This window comes from Narcine bancroftii, chromosome 4, assembly GCF_036971445.1.
Source record: "Narcine bancroftii isolate sNarBan1 chromosome 4, sNarBan1.hap1, whole genome shotgun sequence".
NCBI classification, from domain to species: domain Eukaryota; kingdom Metazoa; phylum Chordata; class Chondrichthyes; order Torpediniformes; family Narcinidae; genus Narcine; species Narcine bancroftii.
This window is the reverse complement of record NC_091472.1, coordinates 221,913,665-221,933,263: the sequence shown is the minus strand read 5'-3', so window position 1 is coordinate 221,933,263 and position 19,599 is coordinate 221,913,665. Positions and strand designations below refer to the sequence as shown.

The window sequence follows — 19,599 nt, the reverse complement described above, 5'->3', positions numbered from 1 at the left end:
GCCCAGGACATTAGAGGCAAATCCCTTCCCACTATTGAGAACATCTACAGGGAACGCTGTGGTTGGAGGGCAGCAGCAATCATCAAAGACCCTCACCCCCAGCACATGCTTTGTTCTCACTGCTGCCATCAGGAAAGAGGTCTAGATGTCACAAGACTCGCACCACCAGGTTCAGGAACAGCTGCGACCCCTCCCCCATCAGACTCCTCAACAACATATGGCCTGTTGCATAAGGGCTCATGCACTCTATTGATTATTTTAAATTCTCTCCGTATTGCACAGTCAGTTTGTTTACATTTGTAATCAGTTCTTCATTTGTTTACATGTGTACGCTGTGTATTTATTGCCTCGGCTCAAATAGTTTTATCTTTGCAAGTCCCTTTTTGGCTGCAGCAGGTCAGAATGTTGGTGCATTTGTACATTGTATAATGTGTGTGACAGTATTCTCGATATAAGGTGCTGGTGAAGAAGTGGATCTGATCTAGCATGTTTACAATAGTCACTAGTGACCATGTGTGGCAAGGTAACACCCCCATGGTTGTTGGAGGATTGGAGTGGGTCTGGTAGTTGAGAAATGGAAGCTTTCTCTGAGGAATGGGGTGCTTATCCCTGGAGGAGCCCACAGCCCTTTCTCCATGGGGTGGGGCACTGATCCCTGGAGGAGCCCACAGCCCTTTCTCCAAAGGGTGGGGCACTGATCCCTGGAGGAGCCCACAGCCCTTTCTCCGAAGGGTGGGGCGCTGATCCCTGGAGGAGCCCACAGCCCTTTCTCTGAGGGGTTGGGCACTGATCCCTGGAGGAGCCCATAGCCTTTTCTCTGAGGGATGGGGTGCTGATCCCCGGTGAAGCCCACAGCCTTTTCTCCGAGAGGAGCGGTGCTGATCCCTGGTGGACCCCACAGCCCTTGTACTCAGACCTTCTAAGCCAGAGAAAAGCAGCAATATTCCAAGTCAATCCCAGCCCAGTGACCTCGGGAGTGACACCACAATTCATTGAAGTTGGGGCATTATTGGCAAGGTCATCTAGCCACGTGATATGCGGAGAGTAGCTACCTTGGCATTAATGTAGAGGTTAGTGTAATGCTACGACAGTGCCAGAGACCTGGGTTTGAATCCGCACTGTCTGTGAGAAGTTTGTACATTCTCCGCGTGACCTGCGAGGGTTTCTCTGGGCGCATGTTCCAAAGATGTATGGGATTGAAAGATTAATTACTCACGAGGGAGTATTTGGACAGCGCAGCCTCATGGGGCAGAAGGACCTGTCACCATGCTGCGTGCCTAAACTTAAATTTAAAAGCAGTCAGAGAGGAAGCATGTGCCTGATGTGAGTGTGGGGGCACAATGAGAACCCCAGCAGTGAACCGAACTCTCTCCTTCCAGGCTGAATGGAGGGAAGAGGTGAAAAAGCACTTTGAAAAGATCAAGAGCGAAGGCACGTGCATTCATCGGCTGGATGAAGAACTCATCAGACGGAGGAGAGAGGAGCTGAGGTAGGCTGAGTGCGGCACTCACCTCCAGGCAGGGAGGTGTTGTTGTAACCTGAACTGGGGTAGGGGTGAGGAGTTTGGAAGCTCATGGCAAAATGCCGCCATTTCTAAATCCCACTGTTACCATTCTTATTTTTAACCCCCTCCCACCCTTCTCCTATCAGAGAGCTCTCCTTCTTAACTCTCTGCCCTCTTTCCCCCCCCTCACTTCTCAGTCTCTTCCACCTATGACCTGTTAGCCTGTGCTCCTCCCCCTTCCCCTTCCTCCCTCCTGTCCTCCACCATCTTTTCATTCAGGTATCTACCTGTCTTTTTCTTACACCTGACTAAGGACTCAGGCCTGAAACATTGTTTTTTCTTCATTTCCTGTGGATACTGACGTTTCTCCAACACCTTGATAGGATCATTAAGAAGGTCTATGGGACGCTGGGCTTCATTAACAGGGGGATTGAATTCAGGAGTTGAGACGTCATGTTGCAACTCTACAAATCTTTGGTGAGACCAGTATTGTGTTCATTTCTGGTCACCTCATTATAGGAAGGATGTGGAAGCTGTGGAGAGGGTGCAGAGGAGATTTACCAGGATGTTACCTGGTTTGAAAAACCAGGGGGATTTGAGGCAAGGTTAGCAGAGCTGGGACTTTTCTCTTTGGTGTGTAGAAGGATGACTTGACTACAAGAGGCCTAGATAGGGTGGACAGCCAGCACCTGTTTCCCAGGGCAGGAATAACAAAATCCAGAGGACATACGTACAAAGTGAAGGGAGGGAAGTTTAGGGGAGACATCAGGGGGTTTTTTGTGCAGAGAGTTGTGGGTGCCTGGAATGCCTTGCCGGGGATAGTGGTGGAGGCTGGAACATTAGGGGAATTTAAGAGATTGTTAGACAGGCACAGATGAAAGAAAAATAGAGGGTTACAGGGTAGGGAGAGTTTAGTACTTCTTTTAAGGAATATGTGGGTCAACACAACATCGAGGGCTGAAGGGCCTGTGCTGTGCTATATGTTCTATGTGTTCACGTTGGTGCAATGTGCATGACCGCAGCATCAGCAGACTTGCTTGTGTGATGAGAGAGGAGAAATGGACCAGGTCTGAAATGAATTCTTCTCTGTGTTTACCAATGAGAAGGAATTTTAGTGCAGGTTTCATAAAAGACAGATAGGGATGTTCTAGATCATCGTTCCATTGGAAAGCAGTTGCATTAAATGTCTGAGTGGGCATAAAGCCAGATAAACCCTCTGGGCCTGTTGACCTGTATCCAAGGATGCTCAATAAGGCAAGGGGGGTGGGGAGATTGCTGGCCCCTGTCAGAGTTATCGACCTCTTTGCTGTCACAGACAGGGAGGCAGAATGCATTGTCCCTTCCTTCCAGAGGGCAGCAGGGATAAGCCTGCAAGGACAGGCCTATGAGTCTGACATCAGTGGAAGGGGAATGGCTGGGAAAAAATCTGGGGGCAGGATTAGTCAATACTTGGAAAGGCAGCGATGTACAAGTCCAGTGATCCTGAAGGTGGCAGTGCAGGTAAATTGTGTGGATGCTTGCCCTCATCAAAATGTAGAACCGCACAGTACAGGCCCTTCGGCCCACTATGTTGTGCTGACCTACATAAACCTCCACAACAGCCTCAGCCTAACCCTTCCCTCTCCCACAGTCCATATACCCCAAATTCTCTTACACCCATGTGCCTAATCAAGAGTCTTTTAAATGCCCCTATTGTACCAGCCTCCACCACCTGATCTCCTGGGCCTGATCAGATATATCCATGGACACTGTTGCAGCTAGGTTTGGTGCAGCCGTTGGATGCGGTTTAAACTAATTTGGCAGGGGGATGGGAACCTGACTGATCAGGCAAAGGACAGGAAAGATAAAATAGGAAAAGTTAGGTTAGGCAGTGAAAGTAAAAAATCAGAAAGAGCAAGGAGGGTGAAAAAAGCAAATCTGAAGGCTTTATATCTTAATGCAAGAAGCATTCGGAACAAGGCAGATGAATTGGCTGTGGAAATTGAGACAAACAAATACGATTTGATTGGGATTACAGAAACATGGCTGCAAGGTGGGCAAGCCTGGGAACTTAACATATTGTGTATACAATATTTAGGAGGGATCTGCAAGAAAGAAAAGGGGGTGGGGTAGCTTTGATGGTGAGAGAAGGGACCGACACGATTGGCAGGAAGGATATTAACTCGGAAGATGCAGAATCTATATGGGTAGAACTGAGGAATAGCAAAGGGTGGAAAACATTAGTGGGGGTGGTATATAGGCCTCCAAATAGTAATGTAGAGGTGAGGGAAGGCATAAAAAGAGAAATTAGAGAAGCATGCAATAAGGGAACAGCTGTCATCATGGGAGACTTTAATTTACATATAGATTGGACTAGCCAAATTAGTAAAAATACTGAGGAGGAGGAATTCCTTGAATGTTTACGGGACAGTTATCTAGACCAATATGTCGAGGAACCAACTCGGGAGCAGGCCATTTCAGACTGGGTATTATGTAATGAAAAGGGAATACTCAGCAATCTTGTTGTACGAGGCCCTTTGGGTAGGAGCGATCACAATATGATCGAATTCTCACTCGACATGGAGAGTGAAGAAATTAAAACCAAGACTAAGGTCCTGAATTTAAATAAAGAGAATTATGATGGTATGAAACGGGGGTTGAGTAAGATTGATTGGGTGGTGTTAGACTGGGATCAGTTCAAGGTGCAGCAAAGGAGGACAAAGGGACTAATCAAGAGGGGAAAAATAAATTACGAAAGTAAGCTTGCGGCAAACATAAAAACCAACTGCAAAACCTTTTATAGATATGTCAAGAGGAAAAGATTGGTGAAATCCAGAGTAGGTCCCTTGCAGTCAGAATCAGGGGAATATATAATGGGGAATAAGGAAATGGCAGACCAATTAAATTCTTACTTTAGTTCTGTTTTCACAAGAGAGGATACAAATAACCTCCCAAGGATGTTGGGAAACATAGAGACTAATGCAAGGGAAGAGCTGAAAGAAATCAGTATCTCTAAGGACATGGTCTTGGGGAAATTGAAGGGAATTGAAGCCCGATAAATCCCAAGGGCCTGATAATCTACATCCTAGGGTACTTAAAGAAGTGGACATTCAGATAGCAGATGCTGTAAGATTTATTTTCCAGAACTCGATAGACTCAGGATCAGTACCCATGGATTGGAGGGTAGCTAATGTTACCCCACTATTTAAAAAAGGGGGTAGAGAAAAAGCAGGGAATTATAGGCTGGTGAGCCTTACATCAGTAGTGGGCAAAATGATGGAATCCATTATTAAGGATGTAATAGTGGAGCATATGACTAGCAGAGAAGGGATTGGACAGAGTCAACATGGATTTACAAAAGGTTAATCATGCTTGACAAATCTATTAGAATTCTTTGAGATGGTGACAAGTAAAATAGATGGGGGACAGCCAGTGAATGTGGTGTACCTGGATTTCCAAAAGGCCTTCGATAAGGTCCCACATAAACGACTGGCATGCAAAATCAAGGCTCATGGGATTGGGGGCAAGGTATTGATGTGGATTGAGAACTGGCTGGCAGATAGAAGACAGAGAGTTGGGATAAACGGCTCATTTTCTGAGTGGCAGGCGGTGACCAGTGGGGTGCCACAGGGATCTGTACTGGGACCCCAGCTGTTCACGATTTACATTAATGATCTAGATGAGGGGATTAGATGTAATATCTCCAAATTTTCAGACGACACTAAGCTAGGAGGGGTTGTGTGCACTGAAGAGGGGGTCAGGAAGCTCCAGTGTGATTTGGATAAACATAGAAACATGGCAAATGCACTACAATGCGGATAAATGTGAGGTTATCCACTTTGATAATACAAACCGGAGAGCAGATAACTATTTGAATGGCAATAGACTGGGAGATGGGGAAGTGCAGAGAGACCTAGGGGTTCTTCTGCACCAGTCACTGAAGGCGAGCATGCAGGGACAGTAGGCGGTTAAAAAGGCAAATGGTGTATTGGCCTTCATATCAAGAGGGTTTGAGTATTGGAATAAGGATACCTTACTGCAGCTATACAGAGCCTTGGTGAGACTACACCTGGAGTATTGTGTGCAGTTTTGGTCGCCTTATCTAAGGAAGGATGTTCTTGCAATGGAGGGAGTGCAAAGACGATTCACCAGGCTGATACCTGGAATGGCAGGAATAACTTATGAGGAAAGATTTCGCAAATTGGGATTGTACTCGCTGGAGTTTAGAAGATTGAGAGGGGATCTCATAGAGACATAAAATTCTGGCAGGACTGGACAGAATGGATGTGGAAGGGATATTTCCGATGGTGGGGGAGTCCAGAACCCGGGGCCATGGTTCGAGGATAATTGGCAAACCATTTAGAACCGAGATGAGGAAGAATTTCTTTACCCAGAGGGTGGTGAATCTGTGGAATTCATTGCCACAGAGAGCAGTAGAGGCAAGTTCATTGAATATATTTAAGAGGGAATTAGATATATTTCTTCAGTATAAGGGAATTAGGGATTATGGAGAGAAGGCAGGGACGGGGTACTGAACTTTAAGATCAGCCATGATCTCATTGAATGGTGGAGCAGGCTTGAAGGGCCGAATGACCTACTCCTGCTCCTATCTTCTATGTTTCTATGTACCAGCCTCTACCTCCTGATCTCCTGGGCCTAATCAGATATATCCATGGACTGTGGGAAGTTAGAGAGGAAACTGCAGGTGCCCTGGCGGGGAGACTGGAGGGTGGCAAACGTTGTGCCTCTATTCATGAAAGGTTGCGGGTAAAAATTGGTAATTCCAGGCTAGTGAGCCTAACATTTGTGGTCTCTAGCTACTACTAACACAGTTAAGAGAGAGTATTCTGAGGGAGAAGATGTAATGCACTTGGATGGACAAGGGCTGCTTCAGGATAGTCAGTAAGATTTTGTAAATGGGAGGTCATGGGTAGAGCATTGGCTGGTCAGCAGAAACCGGAGAGTAAAGGGATCCTCTTCTGGTTGGTGACCAGTTACCAGTGGTATACCACAGGGGTCAGTTTTTGGACCACTTCTTTTTACGTTGCATGTTAATGATTTGGATTGTGGAATAAGTGTCTTTATGGCTAAATTTGCAAATGATACAAAGATAGGTGGAGGGGCAGCTAGTGATGAGGAAATGGAGAGGCTACAGAAAGACAGACCTGGAGAATGGGCAAAGAAACACCATTGCACAGGACGATCCGAAACTTCAAAAAATTCACCTTAAAATTGGGTCAAAGAGCCTAAATTCCATATCTTGATGACAAGGTCTGAACACACCGACGTCTTCCTGCTGGTTCCGAAGCAATCTCACGCATGCCCCGATAGTTACTTGCTAAGCATCAGTGCTCCTCCTTGGGGACCGCCTTCCCGGTCCGACTGCCGTCGGCCCTTTACAGGTTTTAAACGGCCTGTTGCAGGAGCCAACAGAGGTGTATTTTAAAATATCCAAATCAAATTTAAACCTTCAAACCAGTGGTTCTCAACCTTTTTCTTTCCACTCACACCCCACTTTAAGTAATCCCTCTGTGATTAGTAAAGGATTGCTTAGTACGTGGGTGGGAAGAAAAAGTTTGAAAACCACTGCTTTAAATGATAATTTGTTAGTCAAATATTGTGATTTGCTTTTAACAGCATCCATTGGTCAACGGTAAGTGCCAGATTTTGGAGGGGGGTGGGGGGTGAACATCCTACACTAACATTTTGGGTGAAATTCCAAGAGCTATCCTATACAGAGTGGTCCCACCCGTCACTCCTCTACAGTGTTGGAAAGTGTACAGTCATGCGTTTTGGTAGAAGGAACAAAAGGGAAGCCACTACAATGAAAGATTGGCCACTGAAGCTTCCAGGGGAACCAAAGGGGAGAACAAGGGATTAAATGCTGATGGGGGTTCTTTCTGGAAGAGTTGGAGTGACAATTACCCATGATTTTGCTGCAGGCATGCACTAGACATCCGAGAACACTATGAAAGAAAGCTGGAACGAGCCAACAACCTCTATATGGAACTCAGTGCCATCATGTTGCAACTGGAGCTGAGAGAGAAGGAGCTAATAAAGTAGGTGCAGACGTGACAGTGCAATTTCCCCATGATCGCCTCTCTCCGCTGCATTCAGGCACAGGACCTGGGCTAAGCAGCCTCCACTTCAAGAGTGGTTTTGTCCCAATGTCTCTCAGGTCACTGATCTGCCCCGTATGACCCTCTTCCTGACACCACACCAAAGATCTGGCCGCTCTGCATGTCGTTTTGTGCTTTGTCCAACCGTGAAGATTTCTCTTCCTTGTTTTCTATTGTTTCTTGTCTCTGATTTTGCATTCCTGGGAAATTGCAGCAAGTTCATTGTTGCATCTGTATGTCGTACTGATGTACATAAACTTTATTGTTTCTAACGGTACATACATAAAGTCCAGGAATGGCATCCAGCATTGGGAAGGCTGTGATCCTCTTTGGCTGCTTCATTGTGCACCACTATTAAAATGACCCTACTCTGTCACCCACTTAACAGGTCTGAGGAGAAGGCTTGAATGGATCTGCATGTTTCTCCCTCCACCAGCTTTTGGCCGCACTGGATAGGGAAAGCATCCTTCCTTCAGTGAACCATTTCCACGTCCACCCGCCCCTTCCCGCCCTATCATTTAGGTGTCTGCCTGATCTTTGGCACGGATAGCGCCGTGGTCAGTGCAACGCTATTACAGCACCAGTGACCGGGGTTCAAATCCCGCGCTGTCTAAGGAGTTTGTACGTTCTCCCCGTGTCTGTGTGGGTTTCCTCCAGGGCTCCAGATTCCTCCCACCCTTCAAAAATGTACCAGGCCAATGAGATGTAATTGGGCAGCTTGGGCCCGTGGGCCAGAAGGGCCCGTAACTGTGCTGTATGTTGAAATTTAAAAATTGACAAAGTATCGACAGCCCTGAGATTCCCATGGATGCTGTATCACCTGCTGAGGTCCTCCAGCTCCTTTGTGCAGTGGGCATGCCCTTTCGCTGCTGTCACCGTCCTTCTGGAGTCTTTCAGAGCTTAGAATACTTTATTGCTGTTCTTGACACACTGCACAGACAACATTGATGTTTAAACCATGGAATTGTGTCTGTTTACGTCTGAGTTTCCCAGGTTGGAAATGTGTCACCCCTGATGGTTGGCTTTGCTCTCCAACCTGATTTAACTAGGGTACATTCCTCCCATGCAGGCTGGCCCAGTCCTGTTACCCTGCAATCTCCCACTACCCTCCTGAGCCCTGAATCCTTCTCCAAAATAAGGACGTCACTGGAGGTCCGTGGCCACTGTGGAGCTAAGTTGTCACGTGCCACACGGCTGCTAAGGTTAATGATTGGGCGATCACTTTGTACCACATGGTCACCAGATGGTGGTCATGTCCCGAAGTAGGGTCCTGCCCTAAACACCCTCCATTTGTTCTATCCCAGCGATGCTGCTCCACCCACTGAGTTCCTGCAGCAGGTGGTGTTTAATATTCTCTGGTTTTCATTTTATCTGAATCGAAGGTGCTTTCTGCTGGTAGCAGGACCCTTGATCCCGGTCCAGGTCAGTGTGGGTCCAGTCCTGATCCCTGACCCCAGTTGGTGTGGGACCAGACCTGACCCCTGGTCCCGGTCAGTGTGGGACCAGTCCTGACTACCGGCCTCAGTCCCGGTCAGTGTGGGAATAGTCCTGACCCCTGACTCCAGTCCCAGACGGTGTGGGACCAGTCCTGATCCCTTACCCCGGTTGGTGTAGGACCAGTCCTGACCCCTAACTCTGGTAAGTGTGGGACCAGTCCTGATCCCTGACCCTGGTCGCAGTTGGTGTGGGACCAGTCCTGACCTCTAACTCTGGTTGGTGTGGGACCAGTCCTGACCCCTAACTCTGGTTGGTGTGGAACCAGTCCTGACCCCTGACCCTGGTCCCAGTCGGTGTAGGACCAGTCCCGATCCCTGATCCCAGTCCCAATTAGTGTGGGACCACTGCTAGGCTGCTCCATTTCCCAGAACTGATGCCAATATCAAACTCCCTCTTTCCCAAGATCCTCCAATCAGGCATGTAGGCACCTCCCTCATGTGCATCCTCTTGCCAGTATCAGTGTGGCTCCTGATGAGATTCCAGCATCAGACCGGTTCTTTCATCCAGTTTGTTGCACCAGTACAATGGCAGGTGGAAGCCATTCACCTTCTGTGCCTGCTCTGGATTATGGCTGAACTTTCACCTCTTTGCTCCTGTCCCATATCCCCAGTGTAACTCCAGACCTGACCATCGAGGTGGAACCTCTTGCCTGTTTTTCTGCATTATTAATCCAACACACAGGACTTGCCCTCCATCTCATACCAGCCTGGGCCCTGTCCCGTCCTGACACTGGGAGGGTAACACCTGAATCTGCTGCCAGAACCCACCAACCCTGACAGTCCTTTATTGGCCGCAGGCGTGAGCAAGCGGTGGAGAAGAAGTACCCCGGGACGTACAAGCGGCACCTGGTCAGGCCCATCATCCGCTCGAATGCCGTGGAGAAGTTGATCAAGAAGAAGGCGTCGGGCCACAAGCCTGGAGCCCAGGGGAAGCGGTAAGTGAGGAATTAGATGATCCAACCCAACGTGTCCATCAGCAGTGATGAGCCCCTTCTTTGTGAGATGTCCCCTCCTCCAGCTCCCCACCCCCTTCCCTTCCTTCTCCCGTCTTCCCTCCCACCTGCATCCACCACTTACCTGCTAACCACTGCTCTTCTCCCTTCCTCTCCTCCCACACCCCCAGACATCTCCCTGATTTTCCACACTCAGGCCTGGAGCGTCGAATGCCTTGCCTTCTGGATGCCGCGTGACCTGCTGAGCTTCTCCAGTACCTCCACCTTCACCATATTGTCCTTCAGCTCTGCCACTGCTCATTACCCCCTCCAATCAAATTGTCTGTGTAGCCACCTATTCCCCCAGGCAATCTGTTGGTGATTGACATACTGCAGGAACCAATCGCCTGGCAGTGCAGATGACCCCCGCCTTAAAAGAAGATTGCATCCCCAGAAGGCACTCTGCATTGTGTCTTGTCAGGAAACAGGAGTGGGAAGAATTTATTTTGCTTATTTACATTTTCTCCACATAAGTTACATAAGAACAGCTTTGATTCTGGAGCTCATGTCACTGGGCTGTGGTGTGTGAATTCTGCAAGAATTCTACCTGAGTGGCTGTATCACACAGGTCTGATGTAGTCAGACACCCTCCCTCAGAGCCTGCAGCAGGCTGACCTCTGGCTGGCAGTGGACAGTGCAACAGTCAAACGATCTAGATCATGCACGGGCTGTTCCCGAACTGAGACCAGATGGATGTGGATAGAATTCCCGCTTTTTCCTTTGTGTCTTGAAGTGGCATACTTTGGAATTTCCTCTTCTGATATTCCACTCGAGTTCATGATTTCCAAAGATTCCATGGGAGTTATCACCTTGCAATGCTGACCATCACTGCTAAACACCATGAATCCAGAGGGGGCACTGAAATAAGAGGGGATCAAATTCTAGCAGGTCTGTTTCAAAGCCTGAGGGGTCCCTTTGGGCTCAGCCCCTCCTGGGGCTCCACTTATCAGCTTGTCGTTTCCTGCAGATCCAGAGCATCGTCATGGGAAACCAAATGCCTGAGAAACAGGATGTATAAATGTGTCCCTAGAGACTGACATTTATGATTTTCGTGCTTTTGCTGCAGACAAATGTGGTGGTTCTCCAATAGCCAATGGCAAATGCAGACAACTGTGTGAGGCGCTGCCTCAAGAAGGCAGCCAGAACCATAAAGGACCCCCATCAGCCTGGTCACAACCTCTTCTCACTGCTCCCTTCGGGCAGATGGTAGTTTCTTTCCAACAGCGATCAGGCGCTTGAACTTCTCTTTGCTGCACTCATCATGGACCGTTCGCTATTACGTCACTTTTATTGCACTTGGATAACTGAATATTTATTATCTTTCTTTGTACGGTAGTTCCCTCCCCCCCCCCTTATCCGCTGAGGATATGTTCCAAGGACCCCCCCCCCCCCCAGCCAATGTCTGAAACGGCGAATAGTACCAAACCCTATATATATATTGTTTTATCCTGCATATGATAAAGTTTAATTTATAAATTAGGCACAATAAGAGATTAACAACAATAACATGATAAAATAGAACAATTATAACCATACTTATTTTTTGAAGTTACTTGAACACAAGCACTGTGATACCGCGACAGTCAATCTGATGATAACTGAGACAGATACTAAGTGACTAAAGGGCGGGTAGTGTAAACAGCATGGATACACTGGACAAAGGGATGATTCACGTTCCGGGAGGGACGATGCAAGATTTCATCACACTACTCAAAATGGCGTGCAATTTAAAACTAGAAACTGAAACCACAGAAAGCGAAACTGTGGATAAGGAGGGAGTGGGAACCACTGAATTTATTGTCCCTTTTGAATTTAGTTAAGGGAACAATTGTGTTTGTCTTTTAGTTGTTTTCTTTCAAGTACCTGTCCGTCTGCAGCGAGTGAGCACTGTACACTGTGTATAACAATAACCGCATTACCTGACCTTTCTCAGCGGGCTCCTCGGTAGGGTAATGGTACCCCTACCTCAGGGGGTGCATGTCCTGTACCCAAGTTAACCTCCTGCTCTTCTGTCTCCCACAGACCTGACCTGCTGAGGTCCGATGGCATTGTGCCAAGCGTGGAGGTTGGCATGTCTCACTCGCCCGGTTCTGGCAGCCCCAAGGTGTCCACCCCACCAGGCAAGGCAAGGTACCGCAGCAAGCAACGGCACCGGCGCGGTAACAGCAAGGGCAGCCAGCAGGAGGTGGTGGGCTTCCTGCGGGCCATGGCGGGCCCGGACCAGTGCGCCCTCCACCACCAGCAGCGCCTGGGTGATGCTGCCAGCTGCGCCCACAACCTGAGGTACTTTGGCCCGGCAGCTGCCCTAAGGAGCCCCCACACCAACCGCCTGCAGCTGAAGATCTCCGGCTCCAGCCCCGATCTCATCTCCACCACCCTGGTCACTAGCCGCCGCAGGGCTTCCGAGAGTGGGGAGGCTACGGACTGCGGGCACAGTGCTGCAGGGCAGGGCTCCACGTGCCAGGACTGTCGGGAGTGGAAGGTGGAGAGACTGTCCCATGGGTACAAGGTGGGCCCTGCCGCCCCAGGACTTCCTCAGTCTCCCATGCACCGCCCCCTGGCTCATTACGAGAACCCCAGGCTTCAGGAGAACAACAGGCCTTTGGAGGAGAAACAAGTGGAAAACTCCAAAGCAGGGTCTTCCCCGAGTACCCCTCAGCAGCTCAGCACCCCCACACTACCTCGTAAGCTGAGAGCCCTCAGGAAGGAGGTAAGCAAGCACTAGCACAGCCGCGGCAAAACTTCCCCAGGGGTCAGTGTCCCTCCAGCAGCTGTGGACCTCAAACAGGTGCTTGACCAAGTAGCATGTAATTACACTGCACAATACATTTTTTCAAAAGGTTTGCTTCCTGAAAAAAAATTGGCGATTATGACAGACGACTTCAAACTGAACACAAAGATAATTTCAGATTTGCTGTATGACGTAGGAAGTTGGAGAAACATTAACTTTTATTGAATTTAGCATGTTTAATTCCAAGTACCTTGACCCAAGCTCCCAGGTTGACTGCAAATGTTGCACAACAAATGTGAGGAACCCAGGGTTTGTCTTGGTCACCAGTTTTACAACTGAAGTAGAGCTCAGAGGCTTTCTTAGTAAGTGCAGTCATGCTGCATCTTTGACCCCTTAAGCATATACTCGCCAGAAATGTAACAGAATGCATCACAGCTTTTGAGGCATTGACAAGACATTCCTGCTGTACTGAATCCCCCGATGACAGAAAATTCTATTGTTAAGTACACCCACGATGCTATTGCCCGAAGAACATATGCGTCAACATGCATTCGATCTATAATCAATGTAATGCACAGCATCAGTATATGTGAGCTGCTTTTATAGCCTGTCTGCATCTATCCTGACTAAACATGCCTAGGCCTAAGACTACATTTGCATAGCACCTGCACTGAGTGCGTGCCAGGCCTGCTTGGACTGACCAAAACAGCTTCCTTCATGGGCAGTATATTGATAGACTTAAAATATGACAGAAAATCTCAAAAATAGATCTAAAATACGAGAGGTAATAGAGAAGTTTTAAGGTGATTATCGTGATCAGCAGCCCAAAATCCATAAAATACACCCAAAAGTGTTCAGGAAGCAAATTATTTTGTTGCCCAGTGTTATCATCAATATGAACTCCTGTAAAGAGGCGTATGGTGGACAGAAAATGGAATGGAGGGAAAGCAGAGAGAGTTGGGAGGGCCATTCTTCACAACATGCGTGTGTATGTGTATGTACTAATGCCCAGACCCCACTATTGAAAGCAATATTACAAAACTTAAACAATTTAAGAACTGCTGGAGGCACTCAACAAGGTCAGGCAGTATCCATGGATAGAAATGTTCAGTCAACGTCTCGGATCGAGACCCGTTATGAAACATTCCAACTTTGAAATGTACTAAGTGGCATAGATTCCCAGACAGGTGGGGTACTGGCAGGTGAATTTAATGTGAAACATTGCAGAGATTAATGGCTCAGGAAATTCACTAACAGGCCCACGAAGTGATTCATTTCCAGAAGAGGGCAGGCAACATAAACTGAATAGTACAACTTGAATGAGGGTGGAGGAAGCATTGTCCATGTGTGTCCAAGTCTTAGAAACTGGCAGCATCAGTTGGGAAGACATGCAAGATCCTTAGCTTTAAAGGACACAAGTTATACAGTGAAACTCCTGGCATCCAGCACCTATGGGGATTGGTAGATGCCAGATAAGTGTATTTTCCGGTTGCTTGAGACTTACTAATACAATGCCTAATACTTCTGCATTAAGAATAAACAGTTTAAGACAAAAACACTATACTATACTGTACTTACACTGAACAAACTTCACTTGCATGAATATATTACCCTTAAAATGTTTTACTTTATTTTCAGTCACACATTTTGAAAACATTTAACCGTCACTGCATCTGCAGGTTCCTCCCCCTTTACGGAGCCACCCGAAACACAAACAATAACATTATAGATAATTAACCCCCCCCCCCCCCCCACCACCAAAGTTTGCAGATAAAGCCTCTGACTGGGTGACTCTTATTAAGCAGGAATAAGGAGACACTTTAAGAGAGTCACCCTAACGGCGAGCAGCATCAACCAGCTCTTCATCCTGGGCAATGTCATTTTATTCAAACCCAATTTTATTCAAACAGCTGGTGTGTGGGTGGGAAGGGAAGGTTGAGAATCACTGCTCCAGACCAAATTGTTACTGAAATATTTTGCTTGAGAAAAATTGTCATTGGCCCATTTCCTTTAGAGTTATGAAACCATGCACATAACGAATCAGTTAGATTAAAACAGTGGTTTTCAAACTTTTTCTTTCCACTCACAGACCACCTTAAGCAATCCCTTACTAATCACAGAACACCGATGGCACAGGGAAAACTGAAAGTGGGATGTGAGTGGAAAGAAAAAGGTTGAGAAGCACTGGGTTATAGTCTTTGGAGCAGGTAATTTGATCAAGGTGTTTAAAATCGTAGAAGGGGAAGAACAAGGATAAAGTACTTCCATTGGCAGAAGTAACCTAAGAGTGCAGGTGTCAGTGAGCAGGCTAAGAACTTAATCTGTCACAGAATCACTGGAGGAATTCAGCAGGCCAGACAGCATCCATGGGTAGAAATGATCAGGTTTCAGGTCAAGGCCCTTTAGCAAGTAAAATTACATATATAAAGGGGAAAAGCAGCTGGGGGGGGGGGAGGTGGAAAAACAGGAAGGGGTAGAAACCATTAGTGGGGTAAGAAAGGTTAGAGAAAAAGTAAGTTCATGGACAGGTAAAGAAGAGATGAAATCAGGTTTGGTGGGGGGGGGGGGGGGGTAGTTACATTTAGAAAATATCGATGTTGATGCCATCAAGTTTAAGGCTGTCCTGGAGGTACATGATGTGTGATTCCTCAAGTTTACATTCAGCCTCACCTGGTCAATGGATGGGGCTGAGGATAGACATGTCACTGTTGGGGGAGGTGAAAAGGTTGGCTACAGGAAGGCCATGGCATAGGAGCAGAAATAGGCTATTCAGCCCATTGAGTCTGCCCCGTCATTTAATCATGAGCTGATCCATTTTTTCAATCAGCCCCACTGCCCGGTCTTCTCCCCATAACCTTTGATGCTCTGGCTAATCAAGAGCCCATCGATCTCTGCCTTAAAACTACCCAATGACCTGGCCTCCACAACCACCTGCGGCAACAAATTCCATCCTCTGGCGAAAGAAATTCCTCTGCATTTCTGTTCTAAGCTGACGGCCTCCAATCCTGAAGTTGGGCCCTCTTGTCCTAGACTCTCCCTCCATGGGAAATGAACTTTCCACATCTACTCTGTCCATGCCCTTCAACCATTGATCCTCATAATCCTAAATTCCAATGAGTACAGGACAAGAGCCAACAGAAGCTTGGTTTCAGTTGACCAAAGGATCAGGGGTACTGTGAGGATGGAAATGATTTCCTCAGTGAGTTGTTGGGATCTGGAGTGGTCAGCTGAAAAGCTGGTGGGAGCCAGTTCAATGGTATGTTTCCAGTGGGTGAAGGATGAAGGGCAGTGGGGAAGGTCCCAGGCCAAGTGACCTATTGAATAGTTCCTTCAAAGAACCACACAAACATGATGGGCAGAGTGGCCTCTTGCACTGTGGTATTCCATAAATCATGTGAACCCTTTCCATGTACGGGTGCTTCATGATCTCCAAGTGTTTGCAAACACTTTACCACTGGGTGTTCCTGAAGGGTTGTCCTTACTGTGGAGAAGGAGGGAGCAGTCAGTTCCCACAGCAAGGCCTCACAGGCTCACAATGTGTTCATGGTGACGTTCTGTTGGCGACAATAGTCTTTGGACTATTGTCCAACTAGTCAGCAGGGCCTCAGAGATTGGGCCTCATACAGCAAGGAGTGGGCCTCATACAGCAAGGAGTGGGCCCCATATAGTCACACAGCAGGGAGTGGGCCCTGTACAGACACACACCTCGGTATTCATGGTGAAGTAGTGAACTGGATTCGACATTGGCTATACAGGAGAAGCAAGAGAGTGGTAGTGGATGGTTGCTTCTCAGTCTGGAGGCCTGTGATTAGTGGTGTACTTCAGGGATCAGTGCTGGGACCATTGTTTGTTGTCTATATCAATGTTCTGGATAATAATGTGGTAAATTGGATCAGAAAGTTTACAGATGACACTTATATTTGAGGTGTTGTGGACAGTGAAGAAGGTTTTCAAAGCTTGCAGAGATATCTGAACCAACTGGAAAAATGGGCTGAAAAATGGCAGATGGAATTTAATGCAGATAAGTGTGAGGTGTTGCATTTTGGAAGGACAAACCAAGAAAGGTTATGCATAGTAAATGGTCGGGCACTGAGAAGTGCGATAGAACAGAGGGATCTGGGAATACAGATATATAATTTAGCATCACAGGTGGATAGGGTTGTAGAGAGAGCTTTTGGCTCATTGGCCTCATAAATCAAAGTATGAGTATAGGAGTTGGGATGTTATAGTAAATTTGTATAAGACATTGGTGAGACCAAATTTGGAGTATTATATGCAGTTTTGGTCATCTAACTACTGGAAAGATATCAATAAAATAGAAAGAGTGTAGAGAAGATTTACTAGGATGTTGCCAGGACTTGAGGAACTGAGTTACAGGGAAAGGTTAAACAGGTTAGGACTTTATTCCCTGGAGCGCAGGGAAAATGAGGGGAGATTTGATAGAGGTCTACAAAATTATGAGGGGTATAAATACAGTAAATGCAAGTAGACTTTTTTCCCTGAGGTTGGGTAAGGGGACATGGGTTAAGGGTGAAGGGGGAGAAGTTTAGGGGAAACATCAGGGATTGGGTGGAACCGCAGACAATGATTACAAGCTGAACAGAGGACGTTCTTTTAGTGGATCTCAGGTGATGTCTCGGCAGTGTAGCTTAGGACGTGCTTCGGTTTACAGCACCAGTTTCTCAGCCAAGCATAGTGTTGCACACAGTATCTTGTACAATGAGAGTCAGGAGCCACAGTTCAGACCAGCTATGAGTTTGTGGAAGGAAGAGAGCTAAAGGGAGGCAGGGAGTAGAGAGTGTGGCTGGAGGGAGGGAGGGGCGAAGGGATGCTTGGGTTATGGAGGTTGGGAGTTGGGTAGTTAGTAACCTTGTCCTTCACAGACCTGAATGGGGGTTAAAATTTAATCTGTCGATCTGGCTGACCCGAGATTGGAACTAAAAAATAAAACGGGGCTGTGCGGAGGCCCACTCACCTCCTGCACACATTCTCACCGTGTACGTCACAGCCTTGGTGTTAATGTCTCACCGTCCAGGTGTCCAGGGAGTGATGAAAGCTCCACAGGGTGGAGGGGTAAGCAGAAAGAGTTACAAATACAAGGGGGGAGCCTGGAACTCCAGCATGCTGGCAGCACTGCCTCGAGAAATTGGATCACGTGCCATTTTCCCTGGATCATTCAGATCGTCTGGTGGCACCACTTGGCGAAACGCTATCCTGACTGCTGACGCGGTGAGGCTGGCTTGTAAACAGAGCACACTTCCCAGCTGCCGACTCCCCATCACCGAATCGTGAATGGGTTATGCTCAGCATGTCTGCTGCTGATTTCCGAGCAAGAATCCTGGGACAAGGGAAGGTTCAAACATTCAAAGGTTCCTTTTATTGTCACATATAATACATTAGAAATGTAATATGCACGTTGCACATCAGTGTTTGTCTGTCGTGAGCAGAGTCCCTTCAGAGACACTGAGTATCCGTGGATTCACCTCCAGTGCTCCAGCAGCCCCTCCAGTTCAAACCACTGGGCTCCAGATCCAAACCTCCGATACGATCAGGAAGCCTTCTGTGCCCGAGACCCTTCAGGAGACCTTCTAGCCCTCAGTACTCTCTCGAATCGGGATTCCGATAACTGGTTCCCATGAGCCAGTCTCCCACAATCCGCTGCCATGTGGGTCCTTCACCCACTGAGCCCCTTGCGGTCACTGTAATGTAAGGTCATCTCCTCTGTTCTCCTTTTCAACTGGGGGGGGCGCACACAGAGGCCTGGACTAACCCTGACGACAGGGAGGAAGGGGGCAGCAGTCTAGCTCAAAGCAGGGTCTGGCACTACCAGGAAGACCTGTACACCAGACCACAGGTCTGACACTGCGGCAGCCTCCAGCCGCGGCACCTTCAACTGAATGGCGGAAACCGCCAAGGCAGGACCCACATCAAACACACCAAGCCGATTGTGATATCGAGCCACAGGATCAGGTGCCGAATTGAAGAGATGGGCTTTAAGGAGTACTTTAAAGAGAGGCAGAGTCTGGGTGGGGATGTGGATGGGTGAGCAGAATCTGATGGGAGTCAGTGGAGTTCATGTTCTCTTGGTTGGTGACTTGTAGATGGCCAAGGTGGAGGCATGGAGAGGGGAGGGACAGCTGCAGCAGGTGTGTCAAGGCAGGACAGAGTCTGCTGGTGTTACCTGGGGGTGGTCTCTGTGATGGACACCTCAGCGTGCAGTCAGACCTTGCAGACGGTCCTTCTGCCAGAGGGAGGGATGGTGTCAGTGAATGGAAATGAAGAAAGAAATGTGCAACAGGATGTGTGGGGGATAAACGATGGGGGGCGGGGGGGTGGTACGAGGTGGAGCAGGTGTTTACAGACGAACGAGGAAACTCTGGCCGTGGTTTTGAAGGTGGATGTGAGATGAGGGAAGACCAGTGAGAGTGCTTCCAATCACACCAGACCCCGGAGGGGGAAATGGCACCAATGTTGTTGAGGCCCATCAGGGAAGAAACCAAACGAGCTCAATATTACCTGACTGAGGAGCTGTCCATCTGCACTGTCCCATCACAAACCCTAGGCAGGGACACATCGAGTCATGAAGCATGGAAACAGGCCCTTCAGCCCAACTCTCCATGCTGGTCCACTTGTCTGTGCTTGGACTGCTTCCCTCCATCAACACTGCTATCCAAATGCATTTAAAGAATTGGAATTTCGCCCCTCCCTTCCATCACTTTCTCTGCTAACTCCTTTTGTGTGAACACATTGCCACACAGATCCCTTCTCATTCTCCCCC

General features: G+C 47.9%; 1 protein-coding gene across 7 annotated transcripts in view; it reads left to right on the top strand.

Annotated features, from left to right (window-relative positions):
* Positions 1-19,599, top strand: part of map3k13 (mitogen-activated protein kinase kinase kinase 13) — a 147,822-nt gene that overhangs the window by 114,838 nt on the left and 13,385 nt on the right. For all 7 annotated transcript variants that reach the window (XM_069934010.1, XM_069934009.1, XM_069934012.1 and 4 more), the window contains 4 exons: positions 1,380-1,489; positions 7,426-7,542; positions 9,896-10,033; positions 12,113-12,800. In XM_069934010.1, the coding sequence (XP_069790111.1) occupies positions 1,380-1,489; positions 7,426-7,542; positions 9,896-10,033; positions 12,113-12,800 (1,053 nt within the window). The remainder of the gene's footprint in view (positions 1-1,379; positions 1,490-7,425; positions 7,543-9,895; positions 10,034-12,112; positions 12,801-19,599) is intronic.